Genomic DNA, 15,168 nt, shown 5'->3' on the forward strand with positions numbered 1-15,168 from the left:
TCACACAATCCAGAGGTACCCCCAAATCCCTGAGTGCCCCCCCAAAAGCCAGAGATGCGCTGAGAGGCCCCATACACCCTGGGAGAATCCCATAGCTTCCCAAATGTCCCTTACTGATGTCCTCATTGTTACTGATATATCCCCACAAACTCCAGGGGCACCCTAAGAATCTCAGAACACACCCACAAATGAAACTCCTTCAGATCCCAGGACCATCACCAGGTTTCCTCAGAAGTCTCCAAAATCTCTTAGAGCACCCCCACCATCCCTGAGTCATGCAGAGGCCCCCAGAGTACCCCTAGAATTTCCCACAGCCACCGAGCATTCCCACAGTCTGCATGAGGGCCCCCCAAATTCTGAGGTCCCTCACAGACCCTAAGATGGCTTCCACAGTCTCTCGGATGTCCCCCTCAATCCCTGAGTGGCTCGGCAGCATCCCGGAGATGCCCCCACAAGTTCAGAGACACCAAAATAACCTCAGGGGTGTCTTCAGACTCAAAGAGTGCTCCCATATAACCATGTAGCTGCCATCAAAATCCATAGACCCCAGGGCCACAACCAGATCCCTCCATAGTTCCTAAGACAGTCCTATATCCCTAGGCTATCTCCCCAAACCAAGATAAACCCACAATCCTTGGGGACACCTCCAGAATGCCCCCCACAGCTTCTGAGACACAGAAGCTGAGTGAGTTTACAAGCCCCTAGAGGCTCCTAAGATCTGCCGCCCCCCCACCCCGTCCTCCCACCCCTTCGGATCTCTGAGGCCCCTTAGAACTGGGGCCCTCCACAGCTCACGAGGTGCCCCAAGAAGCCGAACCTCCCCTCGGCAGAGCAGTACAAACAGATAGGAACTTTCTGGAGTCCCTTCGGTGGCTCTGCCTGCCCAACCACTGTGACTCTGTTGGGCACATGTTCGCCCCTTTCACAAATGAGGAAATGGAGACTGAAGTGAAGATTCTTGAACAAAGTTAGCCAGCTGGTTATAATTCCAGAGACTCCCCCAACCTGTCTGCGGCCCTTTGGGGTTAGGGAAGTGGGAAAGAAAAACAGAACGAATCTCTATTTTAGGGCCATGCCTCTATGAATACCTTTCTCTCTCTACCTTTTGGCTCTGTTGTCATGGGCCCCAGAACTGGCTGACCTAGGCTTGAGTCTGGCCTCTGGCACTTAGTCATTTGACTTTGGGCCAGCCACTTCATTTCACTGAGCCTCAGTTTTCCCAACTGTAAATTGGCATAATAATACTATGCATCTCATGGATGTACAATTAAAAAAAAAAAAAAAGCCTCAGAAAAGTGTTTGGACATAGTAAACACTCACTGAATGTCAGCTATGATTATCTGACAAAACATTTACAGAGAGCTTATAATGCACAAGCCACCGTACTAGCAAGATGATACAGGGGTGCCTGGGTGGCTCAGTTGGTTGAGCGCCCGACTTTGGCTCAGGTCATGATCTCTTGATTTGTGGGTTCGAGCCCCGTGTTGGGCTCTGTGCTGACAGCTCAGAGCCTGGAGCCTGCTTCAGATTCTGTGTCTCCCTCTCTCTCCGCCCCTCCCCTGTTCACGCTCTGTCTCTCACATTCGCAAAATAATAAGCGTTTAAAAAAAATAAATTCTTATTAAAAAAAAGAGGATATGGGGGTGCCTGGGTGGCTCAGTCGGTTGAGCATCCGGCTTTGCCTCTGGTCATGATCTCGCAGTTCGTGAGTTCGAGCCCCGCCTCGGGTTGTGCTGACAGCTCGGAGCCTGGATCCAGCTTCGGAGTCTGTGTCTCCTCCTCTCTCTGCCCCTCCCCCGCTCACATTCTGTCTCTCTCCAAAATAAATAAACATTAAAAAATTAAAAAAAAAAAAGAGGATACAGATGATGATGATGATGATGATGGTGACGATAGCAGCTAATCTTCAGAATGCCTCCTGGGCATTTAGTACCTCTAGCTATGATCTTATTTAATCCTCATTAAATACCTGCAAAGTGATATATTGTTGTTCCTATTTTACAGATGGGAAAACTGAGTCTTGACGAGAAACAACCTGCTCGAGGTCACACAACCAATGAGCGTCTGAGCCAGGCTCGAGACCAGTGTTTGCCACCCTTTATTTCATTATTGCCCCCTCCCCCCAAGGAATAGCCTGCTTAGACAGTCCCAACTCCTAAACTGCCTTCTCTATGAAATATTAAAGCCACCGATACACAGGCATAACTCAAGAGATATTGTGGGTTCAGTTCCAGACCATTGCAATAAAGTGAACATCACAATAAAGCAAGCCAAATGAATTTTGTGGTTTCCCAGTGCGTGTAAAAGTTATGTTTATACTACACTGTAGTCTACTAAGTGTGCGTTACGTCTACAAAAAAATGTACGTACCCTAATTGAAAAATACTTTGTTGCTAAAAAACGCTAACCATCATCCCAGCTTTCAGCGAGTACATCCTTTTGCTGGTGCAGGGTCTTGCCTTGATGTTGATGGCTGCTGAGAGATCAGGATGGTTGTGGTAATTTCTTAAAATAAGGAAACAATGAAGTTGCCACATTGATCGAGTCTTCTTTTTAGGAGTCAGTTCTCTGGATCACGTAATGCTGCGCTTTACCCACTGTAGAATGACTTTCTTTTTTTTTTTTTTAACTTTATTTATTTATTTTGAGAGAGAGAGGGGCTAAAAGGGGCAGAGAGGGAGAGAGAGAATCCCAAACAGGCTCTGCAGTGTCAGCATGGAGCCCGATGCAGGGCTCGAACTCACGAAACGTTAAGATCATGACCTGAGCCAAAATCAAGACCTGGTCACTTAACTGACTGAGCCACCCAGGAGCCCCTAGAACTTTTTTCAAAATGGAAGTCAATCCTCTCAAACCCTGCTGCTGTTTTATCAACAAACTTTACATAGTATTCTAAAACCTGGTCATTGCAACAACCTTCACAGCATCTTCCCTAGGAGTAGATGCCATCTCAAGAAACCACATTCTTTGCTCATCCAATAAGAAGCGACTCCTCTTCCGTTCAAGTTGGATCATGAGATTGAAGTGAGGCAATCCTATCCTCAGGCTCCATTTCTGATTCCCACCACACCTGCAGTGACTTCCTCCACTGAAGTCTTTTCTTCTTAAAAAAAATTTTTTTTTTAATATTTATTTATTCTTGAGAGACAGAGACAAAGCACGAGCAGGGGAAGGGCAGAGAAAGACACAGAATCTGAAGCAGGCTCCAGGCTCTGAGCCATCAGCACAGAGCCTGACGCGGGGCTCAAACCCATGGACCGCGAGATCATGACCTGAGCCGAAGTCAGATGCTTAACTGACTGAGCCACCCAGGCGCTCCCCCCACTGAAGTCTTGAACCCCTCACAGTCATCCACAAGGGTTGGAATCAGCTTCTTTCAGGCTCCTGCACCTGATATTCTGACCTCTTCCCATGAACCAGAATGTTCATAGTGGCATCTAGAATGGCGAAGCCTTTCCAGAAGGCTTTCAATTTATTTTGCCCAGATCTATCAGAGGAGTCACTTTCTGTGGCATCCATAGCTCTACAAAATGGATTTCTTAAATAGGAAGACTTGAGAGTCAAAATTACTCCTCAATCTGTGGGCTGCAGAATGGATGTTGCCTCAGCCGGCATGAAAACAACATTGATCTCATTGTACGTCTCCATCAGAGCTCATGGCTGGCCAGGTGCATGGTCAATGAGCAGTAATATTTTGAAAGGAAACTTTTTTTTTTTTTTTGAGCAGTAGGTCTCAACAGTGGGTTTAAATTATTCAGTAAAACCACGTTGTAAATAGATGTGCTGTCATCTGGGCTTTGTTGTTCCATTTACAGAGCACAGACAGAGAATCATTGGAATCATTCTTAAGGGCCCTAGGATTTTCAGAATGGTAAATGAGCACTGGTTTTCACTTAAAGTCACCAGCTCCATTTGCCTTTAACAAGAGAGCCCTTTGAAACTTTGAAGCCAGGCATTGACTTCTCCTCTCTAGCTATGAAAGTCCTACATGGCATCTTCCGATAGAAGGCTGCTTTGTCTACACTGAAAATGTGTTGTGGGGGCGCCCGGATGGCTCAGTCGGTTAAGCATTTGACTTCAGCTCAGGTCATGATCTGCCTGATCAGAGTTCGAGCCCCGTGTCAGGCTCTGTGCTGACAGCTCAGAGCCTGGAGCCTGTCTTTCTCTCTCTCTCTCTCTCTCTCTCTCTCTCTCTCTCTCTCTCTGTCTGCCCCTCCCTGGCGTGTGCTGTCTGTCTCTCTCTCTCAAAAACCAATAAATATTTTTAAAAATATATTGAAAAAAAAAAGAGAAAATGTGTTCTTTAGTGTAGCCACCATTGATCAGCTTAGCTAGATCTTTCTGGATGGCTTTCTGCAGCTTCTACATCGGCACTTGCGGCCTCACCTCCGTCTTTGATGTTATAGAGACAGCTTATGTCGTTAAACTTCATGAACCAACCTCCACTAGCTTCAAACTCGCCTTCTGCCGCTTTCTCACCTCTTTCAGCCTCCACAGAACGGAAGAGAGTGAGGGCCTTGCTCTGGATGAGGCTTTGGCTTAAGGGGAATGTTGTGGCTAGTTTGATCTTCTGTCTTGACCCCTAAAACTTGCTCCCAAGTCAGCAATAATGTTGTTTTTCTTTCTTATCATTCCTGTGCTCGCTGGAGTGGCACCTTTAACTTCCTCCAAGAACTTGTCGTTTGCATTCACAATGAGGCTCACTGTCTGGTACAAGGGGCCTAGCTTTCAGCCTACGTCAGCTTGCAACACTCCTTCCTCACGAAGCTTCATCAGTTCTGGCTTTTGATTTGAAGTGAGAGATAGGTGTGACTGTTTCACTTGAACACTGAAAGGCCATCAGGGTGACTAATTTTGGCCTAATTTCAAAATTACTATGTCTTAGGGAAGAGGGAGGCCCAAGGAAAGGGAGACACTGGGCAACAGTTGGTCGGGGGAGCAGTCAGATCCCACACTGACTTTCATCGAGGAAGTCTGCGGTCTCTTATGGGTGCGGTTCGTGGCGCCCCCAAGTGGTTACTCTAGTAACAGCAGATGGATCACAGAGGACCAGAATAAATCTAATAATAATGATGAAAAAGTTTGGAAACATTGCAAGAACTACCGAAATGGGACACACAGAAACGAGATACTGCATGCAAAAAATGCAGCATCTCTGGGGAGCTTGGGTGGCTCAGTCGGTTGAGTGTTTGACTCTTGATTTCAGCTCAGGTCATGATCTCGCAGTTCCTGAGTTCGAGTCCCACATCAGGCTCTGCACTATCAGTGCAGAGCCTGCTTGGGATTCTCTCTCCCTCTCTCTCTGCCCCCTCCTCCAACCTCTCTCTCTCTCTCTCAAAATGAATAACCTGGGGTACCTGGGTGGATCAGTCAGGTAAGCATCTGACTTTGGCTCAGGTCAGTTCATGAGTTCGAGTTCGAGTTCATGAGTTCACGTCAGTTCATGAGTTCGAGCCCTGCACGGGATTCTCACTCTCACTCCCTCTCTCTCTCCACCCCTCTCCCACTTGCATGCATGTTCTCTCTCTCTCTCTCAAAATAAATAAACTTCAATAAATAAACTTTAAAAAGTGCAGTTAGGGGCGCCTGGGTGGCGCAGTCGGTTAAGCGTCCGACTTCAGCCAGGTCACGATCTCGCGGTCCGTGAGTTCGAGCCCCGCGTCAGGCTCTGGGCTGATGGCTCGGAGCCTGGAGCCTGTTTCCGATGCTGTGTCTCCCTCTCTCTCTGCCCCTTCCCTGCTCATGCTCTGTCTCTCTCTGTCTCAAAATAAATAAAAAACATTAAAAAAATAACAAAAAGTGTGGTAACAAAGCAAGGTATGCCTGTACTGTGTATCTGTTTATGTCCTATGCGTATATTTGGGCTTTGTACATAAATGTAAGATTTATGTATACCCACCCAAGAACCAACTTTCACCCCCTTGGAGGTAATATCACCTCGTTGGGAATGCAGGGTGTCCCAGTCTTGGCACTATTGACATTGGGCACCAGATAATGCCCTGTAGCACCTCTCTCCAGTCATTAAACTAAAATGTCTCCAGCCATTTTCCACATGTCCCCTGGAGGCCAGAACTGCCCTCAGGTGAAAACTCCTGCTCTAAACCCACTAAGACCCTTGTTCTGGCCACTGAGACCTCTTGGTCCAGGCACAAACAGAAAGGAAGAGCATTCTTAGGCTCCTGCCCTCAGGTTTTCCTGCACTGTTTTGCTGATTCCTCAGGCCACACTTTGGAAATAGCATTCCGAACAGGCCCATTTCAGAGATGGGGAGCCTGAAGCACGGGAAGGGGAAGTGACTCGGCCAGGGTCACCCGGACCCTGTTGTCTGACTCCAGAGACTGGGATTTTAGTCACTAGGCTACACAGGCCCTTCACGGTTCAGTCTGTTTCCAGCTCAGTGAGCTTTGTCCCTTCCTAGCAAGTCAGAGATAAACTGAACCCTAAAGCCAACCTTGACCATAGCCTGTGAAGCCCTACGTGAGCTGCCCTGGCACCTCCTTGCCTCATTTCCTTCCACTCACCCTTTGCTCACTCTGCCCAGCCACACCTGCCTCTCTACTTTTCCTAGAACATAACAGACATGCTCCTACCCCAGGACCTTTGAACTGCCTGTTCCCTCTGCTTGTCACCTTCTTCCCTCAGGCTCACCGAGCCTCCTCTGCCACTCCATTTAGGTCTCTGCTCAAACGTGACCTCTTCAGCCAGGCCTTCCCTGACCCCAGGATCCCTCTTCTCTTCACGTCCCACGTGGCATCATCTGGAACTATTATAGGCCTTTATTTGTTATTTCTTCCTCACCCACTAGCCTGAGAACTCCAGGACAACAGGGACAGGGTCTATTTCATTCTTTGCTACTGCCTGAAGATGTGCAGTCAGTGTCTGTGGAATGGATGGCCACATGAGGAAAATGAGGCTCGGACAGGTGAAATCCTGTCCTCGGGTCACACAGCAAGTCAAGGGCGAGCTCTTACTCAGGAGTGAAGACAGTGGGCTCAGTGCCCCCCAAAACTCTGTCCTCACCTGGTCAGTTTGCAGTTCCCCCAGGCCCAAAGCCCTACCTGCTACTCAGAGCCCGCAGTCATTCTGTGGCTGGTGAAAGAGGGGATGCCCTTGCAGCCAGGGCCCAGGATTGTACTTAGAGGATGCCCCCCTTTTTCCCTGCAGACGTTGGGAGCCAGTTCTCAAAAGCCCAGCTCCTGGCTGCCCAGCCCCAACGGCGGCCATCTCGGCCTTACCACAGCCCTGGGGACCGGCAGATCTTATCCACAAAGGCTTAGTAAGGAAGAAACTGAGGCGCAGGGAGGCATGATCATGGGCCCCCGTCCCACAGCGAGTCAGTGGGCAGGGCTACAATCCGATTCTTAGCCACCAAGCTGGAGTCCAGGAGTCCTGGGTCTTTTAACCCCAAGTCTGCCCTTCCTCACTGTGTGACCTTGGCCAAGTCACTTCTCTCAGTTTCCTCGGCAGGAATAGAGCGCCAAAGACACCGGGAGTTAACACGCAGGTTGGAGGCCCCGGCCTGGGCCAGCCCGTAGGTGAGCCCGGAGAAGACTTCGCGTCTTCAACTTCTCCGCCAAATTCCTCTGCATCCGCCAGGCGGCCGTCTCCACCGCGCTCGGCTGGATGGGGATTGCCGCCTGGTCCCGCCCGGGGAGGGCGAGGACCTCACCCGAAGCCTGCGGTCGGTCGGCCGGCCTGGCGCCCACTCTCTGGGGCGCTCGATAAGCATGATATAATAACCTGGGGCACTCGGTAGTGGCGGCGGCGGCGACTTTGTTCTGCGCGGGGACTGGAGTCCCACAGGCAGGTCCGGACTCGGAAAGCACACTCAGCCTGTGCCTTTCTCATCATCCAGCAGAGGGCGCACGGAGGGAGGGGCGCGAGGAGGGACCCGCTCCCAGGCCACCGCCAGGGATAAGGGAGAGCCAGAGATGAGGGCAGGCGAGGACCCAAGTGGAGACAGAGGCCACGGGCTAGAGGGTGACCCCAGTCCAGCTGCTTCAACCTCTCCCAGGGGCGCTGCAGCGCCCTCCCTCGGCGGGGAGAGTTTGGGGGTACAGAAGGGCACGGGGGTGGGGCTGGGGGGGGTCGGTTTGTTGGCCCCGCCCCCAATTCAGGCAAGTTTCCCCCCCTCCGCCCCCACCATCAACAGAGTCTTTCTCTTCCTCCAGCTCCATCTGCCTCTTGACAGATCGTGGTGGTGCCGTGACTCAGCCCCGCAGGGCGCCAGGAGCACAGGCTCATGCATCCCCAGGTCTGGAGGGGGGTTGTGGATGCCATCTCCGATGGGGGGCAGTGCCCTCTCCCTGAGGGTTCCTGTGACTCAAGTCCGGAGGGCTGTCTGGATCCCGTTTTTGGTGGCTGCATGAACTGCAACGTGGGTAGCACTGGAACGCCCTGTGCGCACTCAGGGAACCCCCTTTCTGGAGACACAGGCTGGCAGAAAGCCAATTCTAAGGAGCCAGGTTCCCACTGGCGGCCTCTTAGTTTCCCCTTTCTCCTTCCGCCCAGGGGTGGGGGGAGGACACTGGCACCAAGGCCACAACCACTGCAGGCTACACAGGCCCACAGAGAAACAGAAACCTGTACTTGAGGTTCCTGTTTTTCCTTCCCACCCTGAAGGGGCAAGGTCTACCCAGGCCCCACCTCCTCCCCTGAGTGCAGGTCCCTGAGCGACTATCTACGGAGCACTCACTGTGTGCAGTCCTTTACACACATCCCCATTCGCACAGAACTCTCAAACACCCCCCTCCCACAGAGCAGTGCCAAAGCCCTACTTAACAGACAGGGAAACTGAGGCTCAGAGAGGGCAAGACACTTGTTGTGCCAGGACCCCAGGCATCAGACAGATGGGTGTTGGGATCTCGGCTTTGCCATTTCCTGGTTGTGTGAGCCTGGGCAAGAAGGAGAAGGGACTTTGCCCCTCCGGGCCTCCGTGTGTCCAGCAGGAATACCTGATGAGGCACTGGAGAGGAAGAGATGTGTAGGAAAGTCCCCAGCATGGAGCCCAAGAGTGAGCCATTACAAGATAGATGCCACTAAGATAATGATGATTGTTACCACTCAGCTACTGTCCCCAGAGAGTCAGCAGCCCAGAGACTAGGGTAGGGGGAGTCTCTGGGGCCTTAAAAAGGAATAGGGCCCCCTGCACTCTGCTCCTTCATTCGTCTCTCAGGACAGTGACCTGAGCCAGTCTGGCACACAGCCCTTGGTCTTGGCATTTCCTGTTGATTCCAGTTTTGTTTTCTTTCAGCTTCTCTCTGGTTCCCTTTGGGAAACAGCAGGCTGTGTGTGCTGGGCCCATGACACTCGCTTCCTGCTGGGGGCAGGGGTGCTGGGTCTGGGTATGTCTCCAATGGGGATGGGGGGTGGTTTGGGGGGGGCTGTAGGGCCTGCTGGAAGTCCCCAGAGAGAGCGAGAATTGCAGGGTCACAGCCCAGAGGGGCCTCCCTCGGGAACTCCGGCCATAAGAGGCCGGGATTTGACCGTCTTAATGACGTCCCAAGCAGAGGGGCACCCATGGGGGTCAGACAAAGCACACAGTCGAAGCCATCAGTCATACATGTCACCAAAGCACACAGTCAGACCCCGAGCACCACTAGAGCAGGCACAGTAACTGAGAACACCATGTGGTAGAGGGAGAACACTCCGGAAGTCAGAGGACTCCTGGACACAGGGGACAGAGGCAGCTGAGAGCATGTCACTGTCTCAGTCAATGTCTCTGGGAGCACAGACAGTCCTGTTGACACAGTCACATTGTCCCGGAATGTACACATCACAGTGCCACCATCGCTGCATCCCCGGAGCGCATACACAATCACTGCCTCAAGAGCACACACGGTCATTGTCACAATCGCTGTCCCAGAAGCACACAGTCACACGATCCTGGTCCTGGGAGCTCACACAGTCATACTGTCACAGTTACCGTGACTCTTAAGTACACAAGTCACACTGTCACAATCACTGTCCTGGAAGCACACCGTCACTGTGTCACCATCACTGTCTCAGAAGCACACACAGTTCCACTGCCATAATCACTGTCCCCAGAGCCCACATAATCCTATGTCACAGTCACAGGGCCCCAGAAGCCCAGGCAGAGCATGGAGCGAAGGCAGACCCAGCTAGTCATACCCCACCAGCTGGAGCCACCCCAGGTCAGTGAGGATACCATTGGAGTCAGCCCAACACCTCCCTCACTAACACTGTCCCCTCTGGGAGGCAGAGACTCCCTTACCCTGGGCCGGGATCGTGCACCCCCTGGGCACTCTTTCCTCCCTCCGGGCAGCTACTGAACCTAACACTCCTGTCCTGAGAGGAAGCTCCAACCCGGCACACAGGCCCCCAACACAGTGCTCCCCCCAAAACCCCCTCTGGATTTCTGACCCCAGCTGCTTCAGGGCGAGTCCCCCGAATGTCCCCCGCACAGTCCTCCACTCCCCAGGATGGCCAGCGCCCCTCAGCCTGGAGGAAACACTGGGATCCTAGGAAGCGGCCCCTTACAGTGCCCTCGAGATCATCCACAAGCGTAGTGAATCTAGCTGCCAGTTCAGTGCCCCCAGGAAAGTCCCTTCAAGTACCCAGCTTAGCCATGTTCTGCACCGTCACCAACTAAGGGTGCAGACTCCAAAGCTGCAGCCCTGAACCGAGGCGTCGTTACTACCACATGCAGCATGGCGCCCCCCAAGTCGACCCCAGGATCAGCTTCAGTAGGAAGGGTATTCGGGTACAGGGCACCACCAGGGTCGGGTCCCGGACGCCCCCACAGTGGAACTCCCCCCCCCACACACACACCCCCGCTAGTCACTCAGACTCCACCCGCAGCACAGCGCCCCCTGCGGTCGGCGGGGCGAGTGGCGTCTTCTCTGCGCGCCTATCCGCTCCACGCGCGTCCGCCGCCCGGAGTCTTACCGCTTGCAGCTGCCTCCGCTCGCGCCGCCGCTGCCGGTGCCGGTACCGTGGAAGGACGAGGGCCAGGACATGCGAGAAGTGCGCAGGCCGGGCCGGTCGCCGGTGTCCACGGCGTCGGCGCGCTCTATGGGCCGGTGTGGCGGCCGCTCGGGCTCTGCGCGCTCCGCGCTGTCAGAGTAGCCGCGCTGCTGGATACGGATAGGGGTCCGCGGCTGCCGCCACAGGTGCTGTGGGGGCGGCTTCAGGGTGGCCTGGCCCTCCCGGGGCCCGGGCAGAGACAGAGACAGGCTCCTCTCCGAAGGGGCGGCCGGGGGCTCCATGGCGCCGGCCCCTTCCTGTGCCCCGGGGGGCCCCGGCCTCTCCGAGCTTTACCCTGCTCAGCGGCGCGCTAGCCGACGCGCCCGGGGCCCCGCGGGTGCGCCCGGCCTCGCTGGGGCCATGGCGCCCCGGGGACAGACCCGGGGGCGCTACGGGCCGATCGCCCCCGGGCCGGGCGCCGCGGCTTTCGGTCGGCGGCCGGCGCTCTGCTCCGCGCCCGGCAGCGCTCTCCGCGCTCGGTACCCCGCTCCGCGCCAGCCCCGGCTCCCCCGCCCCGTCCCGCCCCTCCCCGCCCCCCGCCCGCCGCTCTGTCAGCGCCGCCCCCCTCCTCCTCCACCGTCCGGGCCTGTGGGGGGCAGCCACCCGAGGAGGGGGGCCCTCCCTCCCCGCCCACGCAGAGCCCCGCTCCCGGAGGGGAGGGGGCGCCGGAACTCGGCTCTCTCCTAAGCGCCCTGCCTAGCCGCGGCGTGCACGGGAAAGAAGGAGTTAAACGGTTAATCCGATCAGGAAGGAGACACCCGACTGGTTGCCGGTGTGTCAGTCAGTCGGTCCATCATGGCGGGGGCGGAGCCCTATGCTGGCGTGTCCTCGCCGCTACCCCTGGTCCGGGGGGAGCGTGTGGGGAGTGGTCCCGGTGCCACCGACGCGGTCCCTGCGGCTGGCAACGGCGATGTTCCGGGATTCTCCTGTTGGTGGGTCGGAAGATGGCAATGGTGTGTGCCCGGTGCGGGATGTGCGTGCACGTGGCCCCTTCCGAGGGTTGTCTGTGTTTTCCGTGTCGGCTGGAAGTGTGTGCGTGCACGTGGTTGGCTGCTGCGGTCTGCCTGTTTCTCTGGATTTCGCTGTGTGTGTATCTGTGTGTCTGTGGGTGAAGGAGGTGTGCGCACGTGTGCCGCTTGTTTGGCGGGTGTGCGCCTCTATGGGGTCTGTTCTGGTGGCCTGGGGCTGTGCATGTGTACCCACGCGTTTGGGTGTGTATTGTTGGTCTGTGCTTGCGGAGTTGTGCAGGCAATTCAGCCTCCGTGGTTTGACTGTGGTATGAGGTAGTCTATAAGTGTTGGTGTGTGTGTGTGTGTGTGTGTGTGTGTGTGTGTGTGTGTGTGTGTGTCTGTGGTCGGCCTGAGGGCAGCTCTGGGGTGTTTCTGGGGTGTGTCCCTTTGGTTCCCGTGTGGCTCCAGGAGGACACCGCAGCTGCCCGCCCACCGCTCTGTGTATCGCCGCCTCTTGTAAAGCGCTTCTGCAGGAGGTAAACTGAGGCAGGTCCCCGGCAGCCGCGGGATGCATCCCCATGCCCTTTTCAGGCGAGTAAACAGCCGCGCCTCCTCTCCGCGGCCCCCGCCGGCAGAGCCCCCCTTCCGGCACCTAAATCGGGAGTCGCCGTGACTCACGCTCCCGCCTCCCCCAGCGCCGCGCCGAGCGAGCAAGCAGAGAGCGAGCGGGATCTGAGCGCCACCCTCCCCCCATCTCTGCCGCCCTGGCCGCGACGGAGCCCTGGTGGTGGCCGGGCTTGGGGAGCGCATTCGCCCGCGTGCCCCCACCTCCTGTGGCCGACGCGCTCTCGGATGCTAAACGGTTCTGGTGCGCGTCCCCGGAACCAGGTCCCCACCCCCGCGATCCCCCCCTTCGTGGACTCCCCCGGGCAGGCCGTGCCGTCTGCCACCGCCCTCTTCCCCCCCCCGCCCCCCCGCCGCACTGTTCTTAAAGAAAAAAAAAAAAAAAAGAAAAGAGCCCGTCTCCAACCCCCACAGCCGCTTTTCTCCCCTCCCGAGGGGGCTCCAGGCGTGGGCGAACGCAGAACAAGAACCCGCCCCGCATTAGCAGCCGCGGGGTATCCCAGAAGCTGGAACTGTGCCTCCCACTTCTCTCGGGGACCCTCCCCCACGCAGTATACACTCAGAATGGCTTCTAGGTGATTGGCAAGGGCTGTCAGTCCTCCCCAGATCATTTAAGGGTCCTGGGCTGGGCCAAATGCTTTGAGCAGGGGAGTGAGTGGAGACTGTAGCGTTGGCCCGGGCTCTGGGTGGGTATCAGGGATGGGGGTTGGGGGGAGGGCTTGGGCCCCAGTCCGGGGTTGGGAGGGCGGTTTGCAGAAAAGGAGCACAAGGCAGTGGGCCAAGGCTGTTTGGACGGAAGGAGGGGGGGAATGACAGTCATTTCCCTCCCCCAACTGGAAATGAAGCATTTTTACCATGACCCAACCAGAGACCCTGGAGACCTCCAATTGAGAGATAAGAGGACAGGAAGAGGCTGGAGAGAATGGTGGCCTGAGGAGGGCAGTAGGGGCAGGGGCCTGGCCACTTTCAAACTCATCCTCAGCCAAGATGTGGGCTACAGTGCCCTCGGAGGACCCCAGATGAAAAAGAGCAAGAAACTATGCGAAGCCGGGGCTCACATATACCTCTCGCATCTACCCAAGAGAAAGAAAAATGCCAGGCCAGCCCTCCTCCAGGGTCTCACCAGCCACTTTAAGACCTGGAAGAAAGTGCATCCTCCCAGGATAGGAAATAGGGGTGCACAGCTGACTGGTGGGAGACCCACCCCCTAGCCTCTCCCCGCTCTCTCATTGCGGGGGCATCTTTGGGGACTCGAGGGCTGAAACCCTTTCCACAGTCCTGCCTCTATGCTGACTCAGCCAGCTGCAAAATGGAAGCGATTCCTAGAGGCCGCAAGGGGAGCCTTTAGGGAAGGGATGTCACAGCCTGATGTACTGGGATCCAGGAGAAGATCCAGCTGGTTTTGTGAAAAGCCAGGGGCCTGAAGCATGGAAAGGGCTGGCGGCTGGACCTAGCCCAGCTTGCCCTAAATCTCCACCCCTCCTCCCAGCCTGGTCCCCTCCTGCCTACCTGTCGGCTTTGGTGATGGAAATCCTTGGAGGGACCAGCAATGGCAGCGTGGTGGGCCTTGGTGGCAGAGGGATCCCAACATCCAAGGGCTCAGTCTCAGCCCAGCCCAGGCCAGGACCTGTGGAAAGGCGACGGCGAGGGCGTCGAAGGTCGGCCCCCAGCATGTTGGCACAGGTGGGCTCGGGAGTCTCCCACAGCCTCTGAGGAAGGACAAGGGCAGAATAAGGGCGCAGCCAGGCTGCTCTGAGCCCCTCCCTCCAGTGACACCCTTCTCTAGACACCTGAGAGAGTGGCTGATGGGGATATAGGCTCCTCGTGTCCCCCTCACGGCTTAGCCACTCGCTGATCCCTCCCTTATGTCTAAGGGGTGCCCCTTCTCAGCCATAATTCTTGCAGGGCTCCCTTTCGATGTTCCGGTCCTGGGGCTCTGGGTCCTTATGCCTGTACACGCTGTGCTTCACTGTGAAAACTCTCTAGCACATCCCCACACTCCACGTCTACGAAAGCCCCTCCTGGCCTCACAATCTGTGGCCCCTCCCCCTTCACATCACAGACCTTTAAGACCTTACCCCCAGCACCCCTCCTCCACCGTACAGTCCTCTCCCCACTTGAGAAGCCCCTTGGAAGCTCCTGCTTTCTGTCCCTGGGCTGAGAGCCTCTTGATCCAGGCAGCAGGAAAATAATGGGATCAAGGGTGTAAACTGAGGCACAAGGCGATGGATGACACTCCTCAGACTTGAGGATATGGAAACACTTAGTGAACAACCCATTGGTCACAAGAGGGCGCCCGTCCCCCGCCGCGGCCCAAGTCCCGCCCCTCAGCCCGGGCCCCGCCCCTCGCACCTCGTCCCGGGTCCCAGCCACGGACAGGACACTGCGACTCCTCTTCATCCCGCCAACCTAGCGCGCCGTTGGGGCTGCGGGGGTCATGTTGGCGCGGGCCAGCGCCTCCTGAAGGACCAAGCCGAAGACATCCGCCATTAGTGCCCTGGGGCTCCCCCTGCCGACCGAGCCTGAATCCTACCCCCCTCGCTAGTTTTCTCTCCCGAGGCGTGACGTCATCGAGTAGCTGACGCACTGGCCGTCGGTGACGTCGCTC

At 55.8% G+C, this 15,168-nt stretch overlaps 1 protein-coding gene across 2 annotated transcripts in view; it reads right to left on the reverse strand.

Moving 5' to 3' along the window:
- PDE4A (phosphodiesterase 4A) overlaps positions 1–15,020 on the reverse strand; it is a 38,009-nt gene extending 22,989 nt beyond the window's left edge. Inside the window, exons 1-2 of one of the 2 annotated variants that reach the window (XM_086699113.1) lie at positions 14,913–15,020; positions 14,070–14,269 (exon numbers count right to left, since the gene is read on the reverse strand). In XM_086699113.1, the coding sequence (XP_086555239.1) occupies positions 14,070–14,269; positions 14,913–14,960 (248 nt within the window). In that variant the 5' untranslated portion in view covers positions 14,961–15,020. Of the gene's footprint in view, positions 1–10,908; positions 11,449–14,069; positions 14,270–14,912 lie in introns of those variants that run through there. The other variant, XM_086699112.1, reaches the window with a different exon arrangement.
- Between the last annotated feature and the right edge of the window lie 148 nt (positions 15,021–15,168).

This window comes from Puma concolor, chromosome A2 (assembly GCF_028749965.1).
Source record: "Puma concolor isolate L17-30 chromosome A2, mPumCon1.1.hap2, whole genome shotgun sequence".
NCBI lineage: Eukaryota > Metazoa > Chordata > Mammalia > Carnivora > Felidae > Puma > Puma concolor.